This window comes from Gambusia affinis, linkage group LG05, assembly GCF_019740435.1.
Source record: "Gambusia affinis linkage group LG05, SWU_Gaff_1.0, whole genome shotgun sequence".
Taxonomy (NCBI): Eukaryota; Metazoa; Chordata; class Actinopteri; order Cyprinodontiformes; family Poeciliidae; genus Gambusia; species Gambusia affinis.
This window is the reverse complement of record NC_057872.1, coordinates 1,250,766-1,273,232: the sequence shown is the minus strand read 5'-3', so window position 1 is coordinate 1,273,232 and position 22,467 is coordinate 1,250,766. Positions and strand designations below refer to the sequence as shown.

General features: G+C 37.5%; 1 protein-coding gene across 1 annotated transcript in view; it reads right to left on the bottom strand.

Moving 5' to 3' along the window:
* ascc3 (activating signal cointegrator 1 complex subunit 3) overlaps nucleotides 1-21,425 on the bottom strand; it is a 206,336-nt gene extending 184,911 nt beyond the window's left edge. Inside the window, exons 1-4 of the mRNA XM_044116965.1 lie at nucleotides 21,207-21,425; nucleotides 20,364-20,514; nucleotides 15,127-15,704; nucleotides 8,118-8,235 (exon numbers count right to left, since the gene is read on the bottom strand). Of these exons, the coding sequence (XP_043972900.1) occupies nucleotides 8,118-8,235; nucleotides 15,127-15,704; nucleotides 20,364-20,514; nucleotides 21,207-21,425 (1,066 nt within the window). The remainder of the gene's footprint in view (nucleotides 1-8,117; nucleotides 8,236-15,126; nucleotides 15,705-20,363; nucleotides 20,515-21,206) is intronic.
* Nucleotides 21,426-22,467: the final 1,042 nt, after the last annotated feature.

Sequence of the window (22,467 nt, the reverse complement as noted above, 5' to 3'; positions counted from 1 at the left end):
TTGTAGCACAACAGTAATATTTGGTTGAGTAGTTGATGCAGATCTGCCATGCAGCACAGCTGAATGAGTGCTATTAAGGTGAAATTTAAAGTGGAAATATGCTTTTAGATTCTTTCTTTTTGCATATCAATCATTAATTTATGGTCTATATAAAGTAGGGATAGGAGATGGAGTACAGAACAGGACAGGGCAATTTTGTGACGTGGTGTGGAGAGAACCAACTCCTTCTTAATGTAACCAAGGAAATGGTTGTCAGTTTCTGCAATAAGAAAACACATTTGCTCCCAATCTCCATCGCAGGAGCAGCTGTGGACTATGAACACTGAGGTGCACTATAAAAAGGCCATGAGCAGACTATTTATGGAAGCTCAGATCTTTTAACATCTGCAGTCGGATGCTGTTCATGTTCTATCAGTCGTCAGTGTGTACCCTGGGTGTAAATGCCAATTTGTCTCTCCTCAATTTATCTGGTTCTTCTACTCTCTATGTTCCCACAGTAAATCTCGCAATAGTGCTATCATATTATTATAAATACTCGCAAGATTTGAACAGCCAATCGCTGTTGCGTATCAGGGATCACATGTGCTACCGCAGCCTATCTGCTAGGCATATTAGCTGGAGCAGAAGAATGTAAAACATTAGGAAAGGTTATGAGGAGCAGAGCTGCAGGTCAGTTAAGCGTTTTGTAATTTTTTCACCCTAATTCTGTATGATATTCACACAAATATACTGAACTATAACAGCCAACTACCATGAGCCGAGATGACGTAAAGGAAAACCCCGGTTGTGTGAGATATAAACAGCGGAACTGGTGAGCGTTTCTGTGTGTAATTATTAATTATTGGACTGTGGGATTGACTAATTCTGGGTTTTTTTCTGTTTTGGCCATTTCGATATTTTTTTCACTGATGTAAATATGTATGTACATAATATTTTTCCCACTGTGAATACAGTGGCACTTGCAATTGAAAATCTTCAGTCTCTGCTCCTTCATGAGTTACAGCTATCTTCTGAGAAGCTAGCCCATTTACCATATTGGTCACAAACCATTTACATTGATTTAAAATATATTAAAGTATCTTGTTATCTTTACAGATACAAGATATATTTATATGTTGAATATATATTGATATGTTTGTGTCCTTAAGACTATCACTGCTCGTTGTTATTTATTACTGTTGTATGTTTATTTGTTTATTGAAATTTTATTGTTTACTATGCTGGGACAAACACATTTTTAATAAAGTATTATCTTAAAACTGCTATGCTTATGTCTGAATTCCTGGAGTGAGAAACCAGAAAAGTTTTCTCACACACTAAAATAAAGAAGAGATTGCTGCTTCCTTTCGAATCAGTCAAAGCATCAAAAAACTGTGCTGATAATGATGAGGAGACCACATATGGTGATTTACCCAAGAGGCCTTGTAACACTCCCAGTGAATTATCTTCAATGGACAAACAAAGCACAGATGAACGAGTTTCCCTTCAGAGTGACCAGTCAACCTGAGAACACCTTCTCCAGTCCTGAATTCCTAAGACACTTTTCCACTGGCAATTCGAGCACTAACCGGTTAATGTATGGTTCAGTTCTACCCCAGGTAGTGAGCTTTTCCATTATCCGGTCTATTCCTCACTATTGTGGGCGGACATGAGCAGCAGCGGTTGTGTTTGCAGCAACATCTGCTGATGTTTGCAGCAACACTTAGTATTGGAGAACCTCCAGGTTCTGGTTCAGATGGATAAAAATAAGCCCAGATATTTAATTTTGTCTTACAGAAAATCATTACTGGCCCAAACATAATGATACTAATGATACCAAGTTTTAATTTAGCATGCGAGCAACGATGAAGGCCAAGATCAGCTGATTATTTTTGCTATGCATGTAAATATAATAACAACCTTTTGGACTTGCTCATGGAAATCTGGCTGAGGCAGACAGAGACCGTACCAGTTAGAGGGAGGCTAGTGAAAAAGCACCTTTAGTCTCCCCTCTTTCACCAGAAATGTGTCAAGACTCTGACAACAGGATTCTGAGCATCTTGGAGAAATCCAAGAAGAAACTCTCACGTCAAAAGATTGCAATTCCCACTAAACCTAAAGGTGTCCGTTCATCTAGCAACAGCTGCAACGAGAAGACCTTCCCTTTGTCTCCAAAGAACCTGACCACCTTTGTTCAGATGTCTTCGTACCTCCACCAAACTCAAGCATTTTTCAAAGTGCCTAACTTTCTACCTACTCTTTGGTCAGTAACTGAATTTTCAGGAAAAGTGATGGTCCGCTCAAACCCCTCATTTTGTTTTGTTCATATGCATTTTAGATCTTCGTGTTTTGCGGTTTTTAAAATGTAAATGAGACATTTCTATTCCTGTCACAATAAATTTTGCTTAGCAATTAATTGTCTCAAAAATGATTTCAATAAATGATAATATTGTTTGAAAACCTTTTTCAAACAATATTTGTTTATAAAGCATTTTTTACACTGATTTAATGGAAATAACATAATAATGCATGTGATTTCCTGCCAAAGATACACTTTATTTTCAAAAGAATAAAAAAAATGGATTCTCAGTCTCCATTAACAAAAAATGTACTTGAATAAAAACTAAACAACATAAAGCCAAAGTGTAAATAAATACTGCATTCAACCAAAAGAGTGCAGATTATGAAGTTTGTATACTTTATTGTCCTTCAGTAATCATTAGATTTAAATAGGGAAGATGGGCACATCAACTTCCTGATGCAATAGTTCGTAATAAACTATCTTTTGCCCCAATTTATTCCTTACGAGAATCTTGGAGCATTGGAACTTCTAAGATTGTCGCTTGTGCTTTTGTAACCGATCATCCTGTAGTGTGTGGTTTGTTATGGAGGATTGTTGTGGCCGCTCAGATTTAAAATCAGGGGTTTTCCCCACTGGGAGCGTTAACGTAGCTTGTTGAATGTGACAGGTAGCCAATCAGAAAGCTCAGATTCTCCTCCTGCTTTCTGAGAGGAAATTACAGAGGGGAATCCCAAACAGCTGACACGTCGCAACCCGAAGTTCAGCAGACATTGGAGATGATATGTGGAAACAATATTAATGTTTATAAAACATTTGGTGCAAAGAATATAGAAATGACCAGGGAAGGAGTTGGAATGAAATTGCTACGCAGTTGATGAACCCGGTAACTTTTCAGCTGTTCTTCGTTAACGTGACATAAATAGGTTCTAATGATTTTCATTCAGTCAGGACGTTACGCTGACATTAGAGCCACATGCACTGCAGATAGATTGTAGTAAAGCATTAATTAATGCCTGGTTTTAAAATTAGTTAATTGGACTTGTAGCATTATTTTGTGTCTATTGTTGGTCACCCCACGGCACGATGGAACCCGATGGAACCGTTATACCTAGGATTTCTGTCAGCTAATGTGTGATCTCTCAGGTTTTGAAAATGGGTCGACAATCGACCGACAGCTCTAAGATGGTCCTGGAGGGCCACTGCCCTGGACATTACACTAAGGAAATGAAGAAGGGAGGGTCAGTGGACAGCAGCGGAGTTGAGCATTTTTTCATTCAGTGTCATCAACAGAAAGAGAAAAAGGCGAATAAGACGATAAAGCCAATAATTAAAATGAGGTCGATAGTTTTAATTTATCATGCGATTAATTGATTTATTGCTTATCGCAACAGGCTTAGACATTTCACGCCCTGCCCCCCTACAGCTCTCAGAGCATTTCACTTCACCCTGTTCAGCCATTTTTATAGTTTGATATCAGCAATACGATTATGTACCAGCAGAGAAATCTTTTATTCTAGTTTATATCAAATATATCAACAACGGGAGACTTGTCCATCCAACCTTATAAGTTGGATCAGAATCTGAATCAGAGCAGGAGAATAAAGAAAACCAAAAAGCACAACCACACATTCAACTGAATGCACCCAATGTATTGTATTCATTTTAAATATTTTTTTTTTTTTGATTCAGTAGTTTAAATACATTGTTTAATATCACTTTTTCAAAATTTTACCAACTCTCACTTTACTAGTACGGTACTAGTACTTACTGTTGAGTTTAACTTTTCATTTATGGATTTAAAATTTCTAGGAACGGGTGTTGAGAATTAGTCATAGCTATATACAGTGTGATACAGCCATTAGATAGATCTACTTTTCTAATGAAATACACAATAAAATAAGAAATAAAAAAAGCCCACAATAAGTAGTGAAGACAAATTATAAGAATCAGGAAGTTGCTGATAAAGTAAGCACAATATTCAGTAACATTGTCACAGTGACAGATATGCAGTCCTAATCAGCACTCTGCACAGAGCAGGAAGCACATTTACCATGTTTATTTGAATAATTTGCATCTATGTTCCTAAAAGTTGATTAGTATTGTGATATAATGCTTAAAATGTCATTTCATCTGTTGAAGAGTTCTTTAGATAAAATTACTTTCTGATAAAATATAAATGTTGATTATAGAAAAAGGGAGACGAAGGAAACACAAAGCCGTCTGTATGTTGACTGGTGTTCTAACTGCTTGATGAAGAACTACTATGATATTTTCTTTGCCGTCTCCTTGAGATAATTGAAAAAGTGCTGTTTTATCTTCTGTGTTTCCGAGATTTTGTTCTAAATGTTTCGACCAATACATCATCTACGTCACAGGTGTCAAACTGCAGTCCTGGAGGGCCACTGCACTGCAACCTTTAGATGTGCCTCTGCTGCACCATACCTGAAAAGAATAATTATGTAATTTGCAAGGCGCTGGAGAACTGAGCTACACAAGGAGGAGGAAATTAAGCCATTTCATTCCAGTGTTTTGTACCTGTGGCACATCTAAAAACTACAGGACTCCGGCCCTTAAGGACTGGAGTTTGACACCCCTGATCTAAGTGGTCAGCTAACCTATTACACTGCTTTAGGCTGTATTTGATAATATGTGGAGTTTAACATTATGCTTGAGCCACGTCACCCCATTTGATGTAATCAACCATTGGCCCTGTCAATGGTTGACAATTGACCTATTTACCATAACATAAATTACTGACTGAGACTTCCAGATGGCGGAAAAGCGAGCAATGGACCTTACCAGAGGGGCCGCTTTTCATTGGCTGATGCTCATTCTACGTGGTCACGTGGGTGGCAGTCTCACAAACACGAGCTTCCCGTTAGCTAAGTACAGCATAATAGTAGTTCTGATACAACTTCTACACCTTGAAGCCTGTCTGCTACACAGTCTAACGTTAGCTAAACAGATCAATATGCAACGTGTACTGTATCTGACACACACTAAAGATTTTATTTTAGCAGAAAAGGCTTTGGACTAAATTGTTACTCGTGTTAGCCTCTCTAGCACAAAGTACAGCTAGTAAATCAACCATCGCTGTGTTCAGGGAAGCGCTGATTAATAATCCAGAAATAAATATCAAGCCTGGAAACTTGATATCGTAACAGACTGGATGTTATGTTTTTAACGTAATCTTTGCTCGTCTTGATACGGTAACAAGTATGCTTAAATTACAAAGAGAGAGAGTGAGTAAAAAGGTACGAATGGTTTTGAGTTGATCACCTGTTCAGGTTATTTTACCTTTGTTTACATTTGCTGTGGCTCATTACAGCCGCTGTAGTTTCTAAACGTTGGACTAATTACCCTGTTTGTTTGTGATTATACGTCATTCATAACAAACATCAAATAGAACAAATAGATTTCATAAAATTTTAACAATCAAATGGCGTCTTTACCGTAACAGAGCTCTTTGGTTCCTCTTATCAGTCTGTAGCTTCTCATATTGAGGTCATCAAACCAAATTTCAGATCTACCATAACTGACCGACTGACACCTGCTGGCCTCAGGTTTGCAACCAGCTTGTGACTGAGAAACCAGTAACCTCCTCCCAGATGATGACATGAACTTATTAGTTCCTCTGTCCATTGTAGTAGCTGATATATTGTGAAAATCAGGTAGAAATTATGCACTAATGGAGTCATGTTTACATAGAAACAATGCGCTACGAGGCTTTGCTTGTGAGACTTGCGGTCACGTGGGTCGGTTGTGGGCGGAGCTTGGTAAGGTCCATTGGATAAATTCCAAGCTCCAAGAGGGTTGAGTTACCCCCTGACATTTTATAAAACTTTGCTTTTAGCATTTACATGTCATATCGGAGTAACAAGAGGAAGACAAGAGGAATTCAGCAAGAAAACGCGAAATAAAATGTTTTATCGAAAGAGGTCTCTGAAAATAGCAAGCTAGCAGCAGACAAAGCTATGGAAGTTGAAAGAAGTTCAGACAAAAAACAAATCACTGATAGTCAGGACTCATAAAAAAGAAAATGTCTTAGTTTAGTAAAGAGATGGGGAAACGGCTTGACGACATTGTTGCAGAGCGGAAAAATATAATGAACAGAGTGGATAAGAGATTTACACAGTGGTCAGAACAAGGTGTAACAAGTTACTGGAAGATTACAAGCAATAGTAAATTAAAAGTTTAAACCTAAATTACTGATTTAAACTGCTGAATGGGTTCAGAGCACAATAAGTTTGTCCACTGCATAATTAGACCATGTACTGGTGACACACCAGCAATTAAAATCAAGAAGCGTGAAAGAAAAACTTTAGAGGACGAGCGTGCAATACTTAAATTAGTTGGAGGATTATTGTGCCAAAGCCAGAGCTCTTCCCCCTAATCTCCAATTTACCTTGAATAAGAAGATAGTTGTGGCAATAATAAATTAACCATTAGATATTGGTGTTATCTTTCCACCAATATCACTATAAAAATCTAACACCTATGTTGAGCACAAAAGGATAGGACAAACAAAAGACGGAAAGCACTGAAATACGATGCATGCAAAAATCCTACAACACAGCTTTCCAGGGACCCTTAGGACCAAATAACTACAATAAATATTTGTGTATATACAAGACATATTGTGTATTTGTGTCACCAAGTCAAGCAGCCCAATACATGCATTCTATACGTTTTTTGTCACATATCACGTTGCATGACCCATGGTTTCCCCCAGTGGTTAAGCATTTCTTATAAAAGATTAACTATATCTCCCTGTTTGTCCCTCTGTATTCCAACACAGGGATGTGAAGTTTTGAAATACAGTATAGTTCCTCAATAAGGGCTGGTCCAATGTTGTGTGGGGGCCTTGAGCTCCTGCTAAGAATATCAGCATTACTAATAGGGTTTCAGTATAGATTTGGTGAAACCTGGGAGAGGACAGTGGGGGGCTAGTTTAACTGGTTGAGCTGAAAAGCAGTTAGTGATAATTGTAACTTGCTGAGATAAATATACCTTCACAATGGCTCTTTATATACCTAATCATAAGTGCAAAAGTAGAGCATAGTGAGGAAGCATAATGATTGGTAACCTGCTAGTTAAAACTTAATGCTACTTTGGACTTTGCTTTGCTGTGCTTTTTCATTATATGAAATTACATCAAAGGCTGTTATTTACAGTTTCATTCGACCTCAGATCTTGTTGTCTGTATTTATTCCATGCACACACATAATATTTTACTATTCAGATAATATCAGTGCTAGACTTCATCTATTATTTTAAAACCAAAGCCTTATCAGGCTTTATATACATATATATATATTTATATATTTATATATTTATATACAATAACAGCAACAAAATTTCAATTATGTTATTATTATTTGGGTATTTTCTTGATAATCAAGTGGTGTCCTAGTTTAATAATTTTTTTCCACTAAAACTACTTTAAAAAAAGATTTAAAAAAATAAAAACAGGACAAAACCCTTTCCAAATGTTTTGGGAACTTTAAAGAGATCTCCAAGGTTAGCTCTAATTGTTATGAAAAATAAACAATGACTTACACATGCTTCCATCGTGCAAAAACAGAAGAGTATGAACATTGAACTTATAGTCTAAGTAGTCACATTTAGTCATAAAACATCACCTCTATCCTACATAAAATAAATATCTAGGATGGCATTAGGTGAGATTAATGCCTTACAAGACAGGTTTTGAAGTAAAAATGATGACTGAAAGGACAGGAAACATGTCAGATACCACATGTGCATCAGTATAGGAGAAAAAGTTAATGTAAACCGTAAGAACAGATCACATCCCAAAACTGCCATGTTGTCTCACCTGGTAGGTATCCCGTCTTTTCATTTGGGATGGAGAGAAATGAGTCAACAATAGCTGTTCTGCTCTGCAGGAGGGTGGATATCATCTCTAGGCCCTCTGGTCCCAACAGTTCAAACAGCTGAGGGAAAAAAAAGAGATGGAAGGGGTGTTGCACTATGTAGCCACACACATCAAAACATGTAAACACATCCAATGGTGACCAACAACTAACACAGTGCTTCTGCCAAGGCTGAACACCTGGTAATTACCATCCGCCTTATGCAGAATATGCTCCACTGCTTAGCCTCACAAACATGGCCACCTGGCACTTAGAGACTCACAGAAAAACAACAACAAATCCTGCACAGAGCCACAGCATTCATCTAAATGCTCAGCAAAGAAACTCTTTGTTCATTCTAGTTAATGGACAGTTAATGTGAATGTGTATATTTTATACCTGGAAATGCTTCTTTGGGTTACTTTCAAAAATGTGTTTTTTAGTCTTTTAAACCTGCACAACAGAAAATTCTAGACATATAGATGTGGATATATCCTAGTTTTTATTTGGACTTAAACTGTCTATATATATACATAATCCCAATTATTTTTGCTCAATATAAATGCTGATTATTTAAAAGATTGAGTTTGAGTAAATGCAGTGAAAACAATACCAATGTTGGCCAATACCAAATTTTTTAGTCTGAAATGTCACAAAATATAGCAAGAAAATCGCCGAGTTGGCAACAGTGGGGTGACTGCTGTTAATTGCAAACGTGCAGACATGATCTGGTGTTTGGGTCTGTCAATCAAACCTCTATCAGTACAGAGCAGAAGAGGGCAGTGGTTGACTGTTAGACTTTTGCTGATGCAGTTAAGATCGGTAGATAAGATGGGCTCCACATATAGATATCAACTGATCTCCCAAAATTAAGAAAATTGGTGCATACTTACTGAGTATGAATCAATTCAGATGGGCCTAGTGGCCCTCCACTCCCTTTCTGCCACGTTCACTTACACTGACTTTTAGAAACACAAAAGTAGCAGCTTAAAACTGTTTTTGCAATTTGTGATTAATTGGTTCCAGTACAGAAAAGAATTGAGAACTCTGATATTGAGACAGACCTCCTTACAACTACAAATGTTTTCTTCCACAAACCATGTGGCCCTCTTCCTAATTTTAAGAGCTGAGGCGTCTTGCTCAATCAGTGGCATGGAAATTAGTAATATGGCCTCCCCTGTTAACAAGGCACCTTCTTTATGAAGTGTCATGAAGTCTCACTTGGAGTTATCTGATTAGGTGAGAGTCCCGCAAGGATAGATAAGCAAACTAGTTATTTCATATAGATTCTGGCCAAATGACATCCTACAGGCAAGTCCAATTCTAAAGCATCACCGGTGCAATAACTCCACATCTGCAAGGCTACAGGTCAGGAGAGGAAATATGACTGTCCTCTGCCATATTTCTATTCAGCTTCACCTTCTCAATTTTTCAGCTGGTATATGAAAAAGGCCAAGGCATTATTGGAATAAAATCCCCAACAGGCAGGACAGGAGCACCTTGAGATCACCTCACAACTACAATATCCATTTCAAAACACCTTACATCCTAAGTAATTACCACAGCAAATACAAAGATTAGACTTTTCAAATAAAGTTTTGAATTAGCCTGTCTTTCTCAATATTAGCTATTTGCAACCATCAGAACATCATTAACGATTTGTTCATCAGATTCAATCATATGTTTTGAACCTTCTACATTTATAATGTCTCTTTAAAAGGAAAGAGAAAAGTTTGATAACTGAGATCACAAAATACTACTTTGAGAACCACCATTAACTGCCTGGGCGACTGTTTTGGATCTGAACTGGGTACAAGCTGGACCCTAACTTAAACATCACACTTTAACACTGCTTGCTAAGTAATAATCAATAATTATCAGGTTGCTTGTTCTGTGTTGTCACGTGATTGGGTTTAGAATGACTGAACAATTAGAATTCATTTAAAAGATGACTGACCCTCTCCCCTACAAAACACAAATGGCAACCAGATGAAAATAAATGATTAGCACAGTTTTAGCAGTGGGACCAATATCAATTTATCAAACAATGAACAATCAATTTTCCTCATAACGCCCAGCTCTAATCCCATGCTGCTTACATTTTCATATAATTGTTTTAACAGATAAAAATGACCCTTTCAGGCATTAAGAAATTGCACCCAAATATGAACTAGACTTTTGGAGGTCAACAACCCTCGTTGTGATATCTGAGCTGATATTTTTTTACCCCTCAAGGGGGTCTTTTGTGGGCTCTACAGTAGTGTCCCTTATATGAAAGTAGGCTGACAGGAAAAGGGAAAGGAGAGTGGAGAAGACATGCAGCAAATATCGTCGGGTCCCAGAGTCGAACCTGCGACAGCTGCGTCGAGGACTCAAACATGTGTCGCGCTATCCCCTACGCCACCACAACACGCCCATATTTTTACTTTTCTATTCAGTTCAATTCGGTTTACTTATTCACTGCCAATTAAATGTCAACTTGTGATACCTTACAAAAAATCATTTTGATTCAATCACACATACATTCTAATTAATCCTAGTTATAAAACAGTGTATTAAGCTCAGTTAATCATTCAAATTAGTTTTAAAAAATTATCTACTGAAAGAAGATAGCATCCGATCGTTAACTTGCAGCATTCACAAGTCCTGAATGAGCACATAGAGACAGCACTCAGTCACTTTCATTGTGTTGTTGACTTTACAGCAACCCATCATACTGAGTATGCATATAGCAATAGTGGAGAGGAAAAACTCCCGATTAACAGAAAAAAAACCTCCAGCAGAATCTGGCTCATTACAAGTAACAGTCTGCAACAACTCACTGGGGATTTGGGAAGACATAGAAGATACACAAAAAGGTCATAGATGAACCACTGTCAGAGTACTTTCCATATTAATGGAAAGTAAAAATGGAAAGTAAAAAACAGCAGGAGACGAAGAATGCTTAGTTGTTGGCAGCATTATCCAGGACCCCATGGTTACTGAAATGCAGAAAACGGAATTGCAGAATTTATTAAACAAAATGCAATCCAAAATAAAACACTGAATTTCACAGAATTCACTCATCGATGAGAAAGGAAGGATATAGAATGAATAGTGTGTTTTTGCCACTGCTGCTCCTGTCTGCTGTTACCTGGTTTGGTGTAGATTGAAGAAAAAAACAAATGAACAAAGGTCCTGACTAACTTTTACATGTTTTTTTAATGTGAAACTTTTTATTCAATTCAACTCTAAGGCATTTTTAAAATAGATTTTGTTTTACATTAAAAACAAGTATTAGTTTTCCTCTTAAGGTTTGAGTTCTCTAAGAATGAGGTGGAAACCCTTTTTAACACCTTATAAAACCTTTGTTCTGTTGAACCACAGCAAACTGTTTTTTGTCAAGCAGAATAATTGTAGACCTCTAGCTGTTGATCAGTTCAATCTCTTTTTTTCACAACATAATTACATGCATAGTTATTTTTGGGTTAGCAAATATGGTTAAAACGGAAAAATAGACTTCTGAAAAGTGAAAACGGAAAAAGTGGAATTTGGGGAATAAAACAGCATTATCTCAGTCAATGCCCACTCTCTAGGAAGGCATGAGCATACCAGTTGTAATTTCTATGTAGCGATAATAAATTGACAAACAGTTGAAATAATAGTGAATAATACAATTTGAGTAGTAGTAGAAGAAGAAAGTTGAAAAAATTGTCAATTTGGACACACAGAAGCAGTGTGAGGTGTTACCTGGAAATACATCTAGAGATGTGTCTATTTCAGAAGTTAGGTCTGATGGGTTTTCTATTCTTCAAAATATTTTTTAAAATGCAAAAGTTTGGGCGTGCTGTGGTGGCGTAGGGGATAGCGCGACCCGTGATTGGAGGCCTTCAGTCCTCGACGAGGCCATCGCGGGTTCGATTCCCGAACCCGTTGACATTTACCGCATGTCTTTCCCCATCTCCTTCCCCCTTTCCTGTCAGCCTACTTTTATATAGGGGACACGAGAGCCCACAAAAGACCCCCTGGAGGGGAAAAAAAATGCAAAAGTTTATTTTAAAACAGCATTTTAAAATGCTTTTTTCATTTTAAATGTTGTATGTAGCTTTATGGCTCTCCACTTTTTTGCTCCCATGTTGAGCTTTGACTACCACAAAATGTCAGCTACCCAGGGATACCAATAAGAAATAATAAGGACGGAGTTATTTTATTGTTAGTTTTAATGGTAGAGAGTGCAAAGCCTTTTAACTTTACTGTTGGCTTTGGAGTCACACAGAGGTAGATGCATAGAGAGCCTGCAGGTGTACTCCCACTCATTCTCACGCACACATTCACACACACTGCATTCTACATCTAAAAGATATCAGTGGGAGAGTTCACTCCCAAATGTCAACTACGTGACGAACATTGGAACCAACTGTAACCAGGTTAAGTTGTACAATTCTGGCAACATGGTTGGAAAAGAAAAATACCTTAGAGAATATTCAAATAAAAGCACGACATAAAAAACAGCAACTTAATGATGAAGAAACTTTCACAATTAATAAATAAAAAACAATTTCAAATAAGAGAGGAGGTTGTTTTTATGAGCTGTAGCTTATTCCAACTGCTATGAGAATAATGATAAGCAGTCTATTTAGATTTCTTAGGATTCAACTCCTGCATACACAGTTGAAACCAGGCGTTCATATACACTATATAAAAAGACACTTTTTCCACTCTGATCCGAAATAATAAACTTTTTCTGTTTTAGGTCAATTAGGATTACCTAATTTTGTTTCTATTTGCGAAATACTTGTATAATGCGAGAGAAAAAAAATGTTAAGACAATTTTTATTATTTTATTTAAAGAAGATAAAGGCGAAAGTTTAAAAAACGTCATTAGTAGTGAAGTCAAACATTTTGATTTCAAACATGTCGAACACGACGTGGGTAAAACATTTTGTAAAAGTAAAAATTAAATGTTACTCCTCCCAGACCAAAAAGCACCCATCTATATTTGCCCTGAACACTCCCTTGGATCTGCATGAAATGGTTCTTTCCTGCTTGGAGCACTTGACGGTGAGCAGCAGGAGTCAGTGGAAGACAAGAACCACTGTGAGAGTTACTATGCTGCTAAGAAAATAATAGTTAGGTTTTCAAAAAAAAAAAAATAGAGAAATAGAGAGAAAAAAAGACAAGAGTGTCAATTTACAGTCCAGTGCTCCAAGAAGTGGGTAGACTGTGTCTACCATTATCAACCATTTAGCACAGTTAGCTTAGCTGATTGACAGTATTAAGACTGGTCTCCTGGTTCTGATTGGTTGTTTTAGGTCAGAATGGCACATTTCTTTAAACAGCAGTAGCAGCTCAGGGAGGAAGTGGAGGAGATTGATTGTTTTCACAGATTATCTGTCTCATATCTCTACCACGACATGGTGACAGCTTTAACAAATCAGGGTTTATACAGGAATCCCAGACTTGAATTTACTACCTTTTACTGCCCATTTTTACTACTTCTCAATATTTTTACTACCAACACAAAATTGAGCCGCAGTCCCTTTTGGGGGAGCAGTGAATTCTAGGGTGTACCAATTTATCGGCCAGTATAAACTGGTACACCCCCCATCTATATTTGCTCTGAACACCCTTTGGATCTGCATGATTTGCACCGATTTCCTTAATTTTGGCAGATCAGTGATCGGCCGATATTTACATGTGAAGCCAATCTTATCCCCCGGGTGTACATATGACTTTATCTTGACCAAGATCTCACAGGTAAAAATTCAAAAAGCAATTTTTACATGTGATATACCAGAAGACTTAGGATATTTGGGTTTTTTAAATATAAAAAAATGCTATTTTCACAAGCCGATGTTTTATCCTCAATAAAGCAATAATATTGGTTTGCTACTAACTGTCAACACAAGTTCTTTTTTCTTTGTTTTTTAAATGTAATATGATGATGTGCAGCAGAATTTGGCATTTCAGTTGAGTAAAAGAAAAAAGACGGCCCAAACACCAACTCTGACAGGTCACCAGTAGCGCAAATCAGCTAATCAACCACCACTGTGTTCAGATGATCATCACTTATTAATAAACGCAAAATAAGCACCAGATCTGGAAACAAAAGGACTGGATGCTCTGTTTTTGAGTGGAAATCAATTGCATGTTTGTTGGTATGGAATCCAGATAGGTACAGTGGTGCTGTTGTCAGTTGCTATGGCAATGAGTGTGCGTGTAGCATAGCTGACACAGAGAGAGAGAAAAAAAGTGTTTTTGAGCTGTTCTTAGGCCTGTCACGATAACAAATTTTGCAAAGCGATTGTCTTAAAAATTATTGTGATAAATGATAATATTGTTTGAAGACCTTTTTACACTGATTTAAAGGAAATGACATAATCATTCATGCGATTTCCTGCCAAAGATAGATACCCTTTATTTTCAAAAGAACACTTAACACAGGAACTGATAAACAAAATAAACAAACCGACCAAAAACAATAATAAAATGGATTCTCTGTCTCCATTAACAAAAAACGCACTTGAATAAAACTAAACAATATTAACACTCAAAGTGTAAATAAATACTGCATTCCACCAAGAGTGCAGAATATGAAGTCTGTATACTATATTGCCCTTCAGTAATCATTAGATTTAAATAGAGAAGATGGACACATCGACTACCTGATGCAATAGTTCACACTACACAATTTTTTGCCCCAATTTTCCCCTTACACAATCTTAGAACATCAGCCGTTCTAAGATTGTCGCTTGCGATTTCATATCCAATCATCCTGTAGTGTGTGGTTTGTTACGGTAGATAGTCGTGGCCGCTACACCTCCCATATACAGACCAACGTAGCCAGTTAAGATAATAAAATACCTGAAATGAATAGAAGTAGTACATGGCTAAAGAAATATGCATCTGTCCGTCAGTTTATAAGTCTTCATTTCGGAAAACATTTCTGTCAAAATCTGAATTAGACAAAAAACCCTTTTAGACTTTTCTTACCTCATTCTGCAGCTCATCATCACTCTTGTGGGAGGTTAGCATCTCAAACAAGGAGGTGCACAGCTCCTCTGGGTTAGATGAAATCATATTTCCTCCTTCCAGGTATTTTTCCACTTCTCTTCTAAGGATGGATCCATCCCCAGAGCTTAAAGTTGTTCTACTGTGGGGCACATCATCTTCACTGGCAGACTTGCATCCACTTTGCTGATTATTGAGAAAGTTGACAAAGTCTACATCCACTCTCTCATCACCAAGATCAGAACCTTGGAGGTCTGCCAGTGGGTCAAGTGTGTAGAAGTCATAAGAGAAATTAACGTTGCATCCAAAGGTAGAGCCTCGCTGGTGGTGGTAACAGGAACGCTGGGTTTTGATGAAATCTTCGACTTTGGAGTCATCAAATGGGGCCACCAGCCGAGCCACACAAGCACAGGAAACTTCAGCTGCAGACGATGGAAACGGTCCAAACATTTGCTTAATGGCACGGGTTTCCTCTGTTCCAACATGGTCTTTGTTTTGAAAGGTCTCAAACAGAAAGACAGCGGCACATTCTATGACCTCTTGACCATGTTCAGTACCAACTGTTAAACAGAAAAAAGACAAAAAAAAACTAACTTTTACAAAATAATAGTTTCGTGTCAGCAGCACTGTAAATAACTAGTGATTACCTAGCTTTTTACCAAGTTATGAATTTTCTATCCATTCCTACATATACATTCCCATTATATTTTTCTAGATAAAATTCATATCTGCATACACACATACACCCTTGCTAAATGTGTAAGATTGAAGTTAAAAGGAATTATTTACTTATGTAGCACATTTTCAGCAACAAGGCAATATAAAGTGCAATAAAACCCAGATATGAGTCATCATGGCCTTTCAAGCCTTCACAGCAGGCCTAAACATTATCAAAATCACTATATCTACAACCTATTTTATATTTTTGTTCAGTTAAATGCTGATTTACTTTCAATAATCTATTCTCTTTTCTATAACATCTCTATTGGCTGCCCAGTTTCGCATTCTGTGTTTCTTCCAGTCAGATTTCAGTATCTATGTGTTGCCAGGCACAGCCTAACCTGCCCATCCCACTGTGTCTTTTGTTAGTGTTCAGGTAATATAAATATATCTATATTACCTATGATTGACATTGAGCTTTGCATTGCACTCCAGAAAACTGCTAACATCAAGACTAATATGGACAGCGCAATAAACGTGAAAACAGCCGCGAACAAATACGTCTGTAAAGTTGCAGAACTAAACACATTATAATAATTAATTTTAAGATAAGTGTCGCAAATCTGTGCTGAAGGCCATCGGAGTTGTGGAGCCTCAGGAGGAGCGTTGTGTGCTGAACTCTGACCGCAAACACAGGGCCATAACACAGAACCTGGAGCTTGGGGGAAAGAGGGTACTCTAAAATCCTATCTAGAGTTTTCCAAACAGTGGAAAACACAAAAACAACAGAACTTTTTTGGGGGGTTTTTGGACTGCTGTAACCATTAAACAATCTCCCTTTCAGTTCAACTTTATAAGTGGAGATACATTGTTCATGTTACATTATAAAATAGATTGGAAGTATTGGCATAAGTATGGCATAACTATTGGTAGGCCTGTCATGATAAACGATAAATTAATTAATTGTACGATAAATTAAAACTTTCAAACTCATTTTAATTATTGGCTTTATCGTCTCTTCCGGCCTTTTTCTCTTTCTGTTGATGACACTGAATGAAAAAAGGCTCAACTCCGCTGCTCTCCACTGACCCTCCCTTCTTCATTTCCTTAGTGTAATGTCCAGCGCACACTACATGATACTAGAGCTGTCGGCTGATTGTCGACCCATTTTCAAAATCTGAGAGATCACACATTAGCCGACAGAAATCCTAGGTATAACGGTGTGGTGTCCAACAATGGGCACCAAATAAAGGCTACAAGTCCAGTTACCTAATTTTAAAACCAGGCATTAATTAATGCTTTACTACAATCTACCTCTAGTGTCAGCATAACGTCCTGACTGAATGAAAATCATCATAACCTATTTATGTCACGTTAACGAAGAACAGCTGAAAAGTTACCGGGTTCATCAACTGCGTAGCAATTTCACTCCAACTCCTCCCCTCGTCATTTCTATATTTCTATATTCTTTGCACCAAATGTTTTATAAACATTAATGTTGTTTCCACATATCATCTCCAATGTCCGCTGGACTTCGGGTTGTCTTGTCAGCTGTTTGGGATTCCCCTCTGTAATTTCCCCTCAGAAAGCACAGAGGAGAATCCTCGCTTTCTGATTGGCTACCTGTCACATTCAACAGACTGCGTTAACGCTCCCAGTCGGGAGAACCCCTGTTTTAAATTGGAGCGGCCGTAACACACCACACAATCTTAGAACAATCAACGTTCTAAGATTGTCCTAAGGAGAAAATGTAGGTGTGAACTAACGTGTAGTGTGAACTATTGCATCAGGTAGTCAATGTGCCCATCTTCTCTATTTCAATCTAATGATTACTGAAGGGCAATATGGTATACAAACTTCATAATCTGAACTCTTTTGGTTGAATGCAGTATTTATTTACACTTTGAGTGTAAATAACAAAAGACTGAGAATCCATTTTATTTTTGTTTTTGGTTGTTTTGTTTATCAGTTCCAGTGTTAAGTGTTCTTTTGAAAATGAAGTGTATCTGTCTTTGGCAGGAAATTGCATGAATTATTATGTCATTTCCATTAAATCAGAGTAAAAAGGTCTTAAAATAATATTATCGTCTATCGCAATAGTTTTTTGAGACAATTAATCGTTCAGCAAAATATGCTATCATGACAGGCCTATCTGTTCATTTGTTTAGGAAGTCCAGTTGGTTTAAGGAGGTGTGAATGCGCAATCAAACTCTAACGCGAACCAAAAAAATCTGCGTTCTTTGGTCCACCTTAAAACCTGGGACTTAGTTCGGTTGAAATGAACTTTGACACGGTGGCATTGACCAGATGGCATTCTGGTCAATATGTCACTCTCTGCCCTGTGGGTCAGCGGAGGTGATGTGCCAGTTGCCATGACAACGGGTCTGCATGTAGAGTAAAACTGACGCAGAGAACAAGAAAATGCATAATATGAGTGACTTAAATTTGTTTTACAGACATTTATCAGGGGCTGTGCGCTCAAATGCTGTGTTTTACATTACTGCATTTATCTGTAACCTACAGCCGCTGTCATCTTTAAACCTTCAATAAACAGCAAAAATTGACTAATTTTGTAGAATGTGATAATATTCATAACAATCATCAACTGGGATGAAATATTTCACAAAGGAAAGAAGTCATGCTTTACTAGCTAACTATTTGTAAAATATGTATTCTCTCTGGATATAATTCTATAAACAGTTTGGTTTATGTCAAAATGCAAGAAAGAACTAAGCAAATTTCTCGTTTATATTGGTCAATTTAAAATCAAAATATCAGCTATTTGCTCAGCTTTAGTTTAAGCCACATTTTATAGAACTCGGGTCAGAAATAAGGTGGCTAAAACCATCTTTGTGACAGATTACTCCTCATTTCCAATTGGAACATTCTGGTTTTGTGGACATGACTAAATGACTCATAGTAATGCAGGAGTGCCATGTTAGCATTAACGGCTAATAATGCCATCACTGGCACTGTGATGCAGTTAGTTATTTTACCTAACTGCAGCTGGTTAGTTAAAATAACCAGATGGACCAGTTATAATATATTATAGCTATAATATATTAATCACATTTGGGTTGGCATGAGGTAAACTGTCTCAGTCACCTCTGGTTGGCGTCTGCTGCTTTGCCATTGAAACAACTTAGCTGTAGTTGCTTAATGACTGGACCACATCACCACCTTGTAAATATTTTTATGCTGCATGTAACAGATAATACCAAGGATATTACTGACAGAGCAAACTTGAAGCCCTGAACACTTACAATAGTTCAGGTAGTTCAGTGCAATTGTGATATTGGAATATCAAATGTGCGATATATTAATAAGCCATACTGTGATGTAGGGCTGTTGTAAACAAATATTTTAGTAATCGAGTAATCTATAGATTATTCTTAGGATTAATAAAGTAATCGGATAAAAAAAGATGAAGTAAAACATTGGCAAATCTAACAGAAGAGCAGTATTACTATTGCATACCAACATAAGTCCAATTATTCACAGTTGAGCTTCCCTAATAATTAGTTTAACTCACAATTAGAAAATTAACCTGTAACAATAATAGCTCACTTTCTAAGTTAACCTGATGAACTGTTATACAAAAATCAGAAATTATATTCAATTTAATCATAAAGAGGCAGGCTCACAAATATGCTTATGAAAAATATCTATGCTCCAGCATTTTGTTTATGTATTCATATTTAGTCAATTTAATAGATTAACTCTCACCTTGCCCAGACATTTATAGCTTTTGTGTTTATGTTAGCGACGGGATTTGACACCTTCTTTGTCACACACAGAAACGCATCTGCCAGCTACGTGCCGCCACGATGAGCTCTCCCACCCATTTGTTGAGACTGGGATAATATGAAATAAATTTTCCGGTTAGTCTGTGAAGCTACACTTACGTTAATCATCTAATGCACAGCTGCCTGCAGTGTTCAGTTTATCCGCTCACCTGTATAAATACACCTTCAGCGCCCTTCCCCGCCGTTCTCTCTGAACACCAGCCACCAGGCAGCAGCTCAGGGAGGAGAAAAGCTGCCGTACTCCAGGCATCGCGCCAGTCATTTTAAGGATGTTTATTGGTCCCCCGAAAAACCCAGACATTATCACCGATCAATAAAATCCCCACGGCCAAACTTGAAAAGTGGACGTAACACTGCTAACACTTAGTTTTCGTCAAAAACTTAGGCAGAAATGAGAGAGCTGTGCAATGCATGTAATAACCTGGCCAGAACACGGTGCAGTAAATAATAAAATACAACTTAAAGCTTCGAGGCAGATAAATTTTCCTAGAGGAATTTTAATAATCAAGGTACTTGAATCACTCGAGGAATCGTTTCAGCCCTACTGTGTTGGCACAATTTTTCACCAGACTGTTTGAAGCAGTGTCAACAAAAGAGGTAAGTAAGTAAGCACAGACTTGGCACATAATCAGGGTAGGGAAAAAGTGTAGTAGTTGAACAGAAGAAGTTGAAACCCCGAATTCTGGAGTAAAAAAAAAAAACAGAAACAGAAAATCAAACTGGCAATGGATTTGAGAGCAAGGAGTTAGTTACCAATCTGTTTGGCTGCCTGAATTAGGCTCTTCAGTTCCTGACTGGCAGCTTGCAGCTTAGCTTTATCTTGATGATCAGAACAAAAATGGACAATCTTCTGCCATGTCAGGCCTTCCCTGGCAAACAGCTCTCGTCTCTTCACACGCTTGGCCTGGAACAAAAGAGATAATAATTACACACCAAATAAAGATAACAATATTCATCGAACAGCAAGAGACCAAAATAACCAGCACTTCACTTACAACATATAGCTGGAAAACTCTAGTGTATGAAGTCCAAAAATATGAATACTCTACAAAAGTCTGTGTATTTTGCTAATATAAACATAATCAGAATCTAATTTATTGGCCAAGTATTTTTAAATACATGAAATTTGACATGGTACTGTTTTGGTGCAGGTTATTCAACTTAAGGGAATTTTTTTTTTTAAATTGGAAAAAAAAAGTTGAAGTATAAATACAAGTATGACAATGTTGGATAAATAAATTTCACTTGAGCTACAAATAAATAAAGAGATACAGACTAGCGGTGTATAAAAGAAAGGAGAGGGAGTACTAAGCTGCCTTGGAGGAGATTGGGTCAGGAGGCTGGTGGGGGATAGAGGTGAGGTGAGGGGGCCATGACAGTGGAATGACTGCATCTGCTGGCAAGGAGGAGGATGTACTAGGGGAGAGCACGGGGCAGAGTAGATGTAGAGATGGTGGTGAGTGTAGCACAATGGCTAAATCTATTAAAGTTGTTCTAGCCCTCCACATCTACACAGAAATTAAGATAATTTGTGAAACAGTGATTCATTCCCTCTAGATCTTCACCATGAGTTCCCCCAGTTTGTGATGTTGAAACAGTTTCGCAGGGCCTCCTTTGCTTCAGGTGTCCATCTTCTGACGGAGCGAGTGGAGACACCCTGCCTTTGGACCACTGGGGTGTACTTGGCTGTATGTACACCAGGTTGTGGTCTGACTGGCCCAGTGTGGGAACGGCAACAGCCTTATATGCGTCTTTTACATTGGTGCACAGTAAATCAATTGCCTTGTCTTTCCTGGTGGGACAATTGACAACCATGGTTAAAATCCAGGGTGACATCATTAAAATCTCCTGATATTATTTGACAGGTTGTATCCTTTGACAGAGGGTAACACCAATGGTTGTTAATGTAGATGATATAATTTCTGGCTGCTGTAAATCCACACAGAGCGTAAATCCGCAAGGAGCGCTGCTGTGGCTCCTGCTACACAATGGACATTGTTGTCCACTGCTACACATTGTTCTAAAAATGGCTAAAGGGAGACTTAAAAATTTAAAAGAATTTTCTTGGATGAATGGCAGACTTATTTACAGGGTTTATACAGGAATCCTAGAGTTGAATTTACTAATTTTTACTACCTCTACAATATTTTTACTACCAACACAAAATTGAGCCAATTTCGCACTGATTTCCTCAATTTTGGGAGATCGGTGATCGACCAATATTTACGTGAAGCCAATTTCGTCCTATGATTTTTTTCTACATCCGCCAAGATCTAAAAATCAGCCACTGTCCTCTTCTGCTCTGCAGTGAGAGGGTTGACTGATAGACCACCCTACCAGGTCATGTCTGCAAGCTTGTAGTTATCAATACTAACTCCACTTTACTCTTTAACTCACCTTTCTTTCTACATTTAGCAACAGTTCAATAAAAAAGGCTACAGAAAGGAGTGAGACTCACTATTAGACAGAGGGTGTCTAGAGCCCGATCTATTTCCTCTTGTAGTATGTACATTTTCTATTGATATCCAATTGTGGGGAAATTATTAGTCTCTAGTCTTTATCAGTGAAAAACAAAACAGAATTTAGAAGAAAAAACAAAAGTTGTAAAAAAAAAAAATTATTTTTCATACCAGTTTTTTTAAACGCTAATATTTCCAACAAAGTTTACCTAAAAATATTCAAGAAAAGCCAAAAAGGTTTTATTTTCACATTTTACATTACAACTCACATTCCTCCACAGCAGTTCTGCAGAAGCCAGAGTTAATGAGCCTAACATTTTGTTATGTATTTTTAAACAGTACCTCATTAGTGTAATAAGGTATTAAATCTAAGCAAGTCTGACAGTTCAGGGCTCATA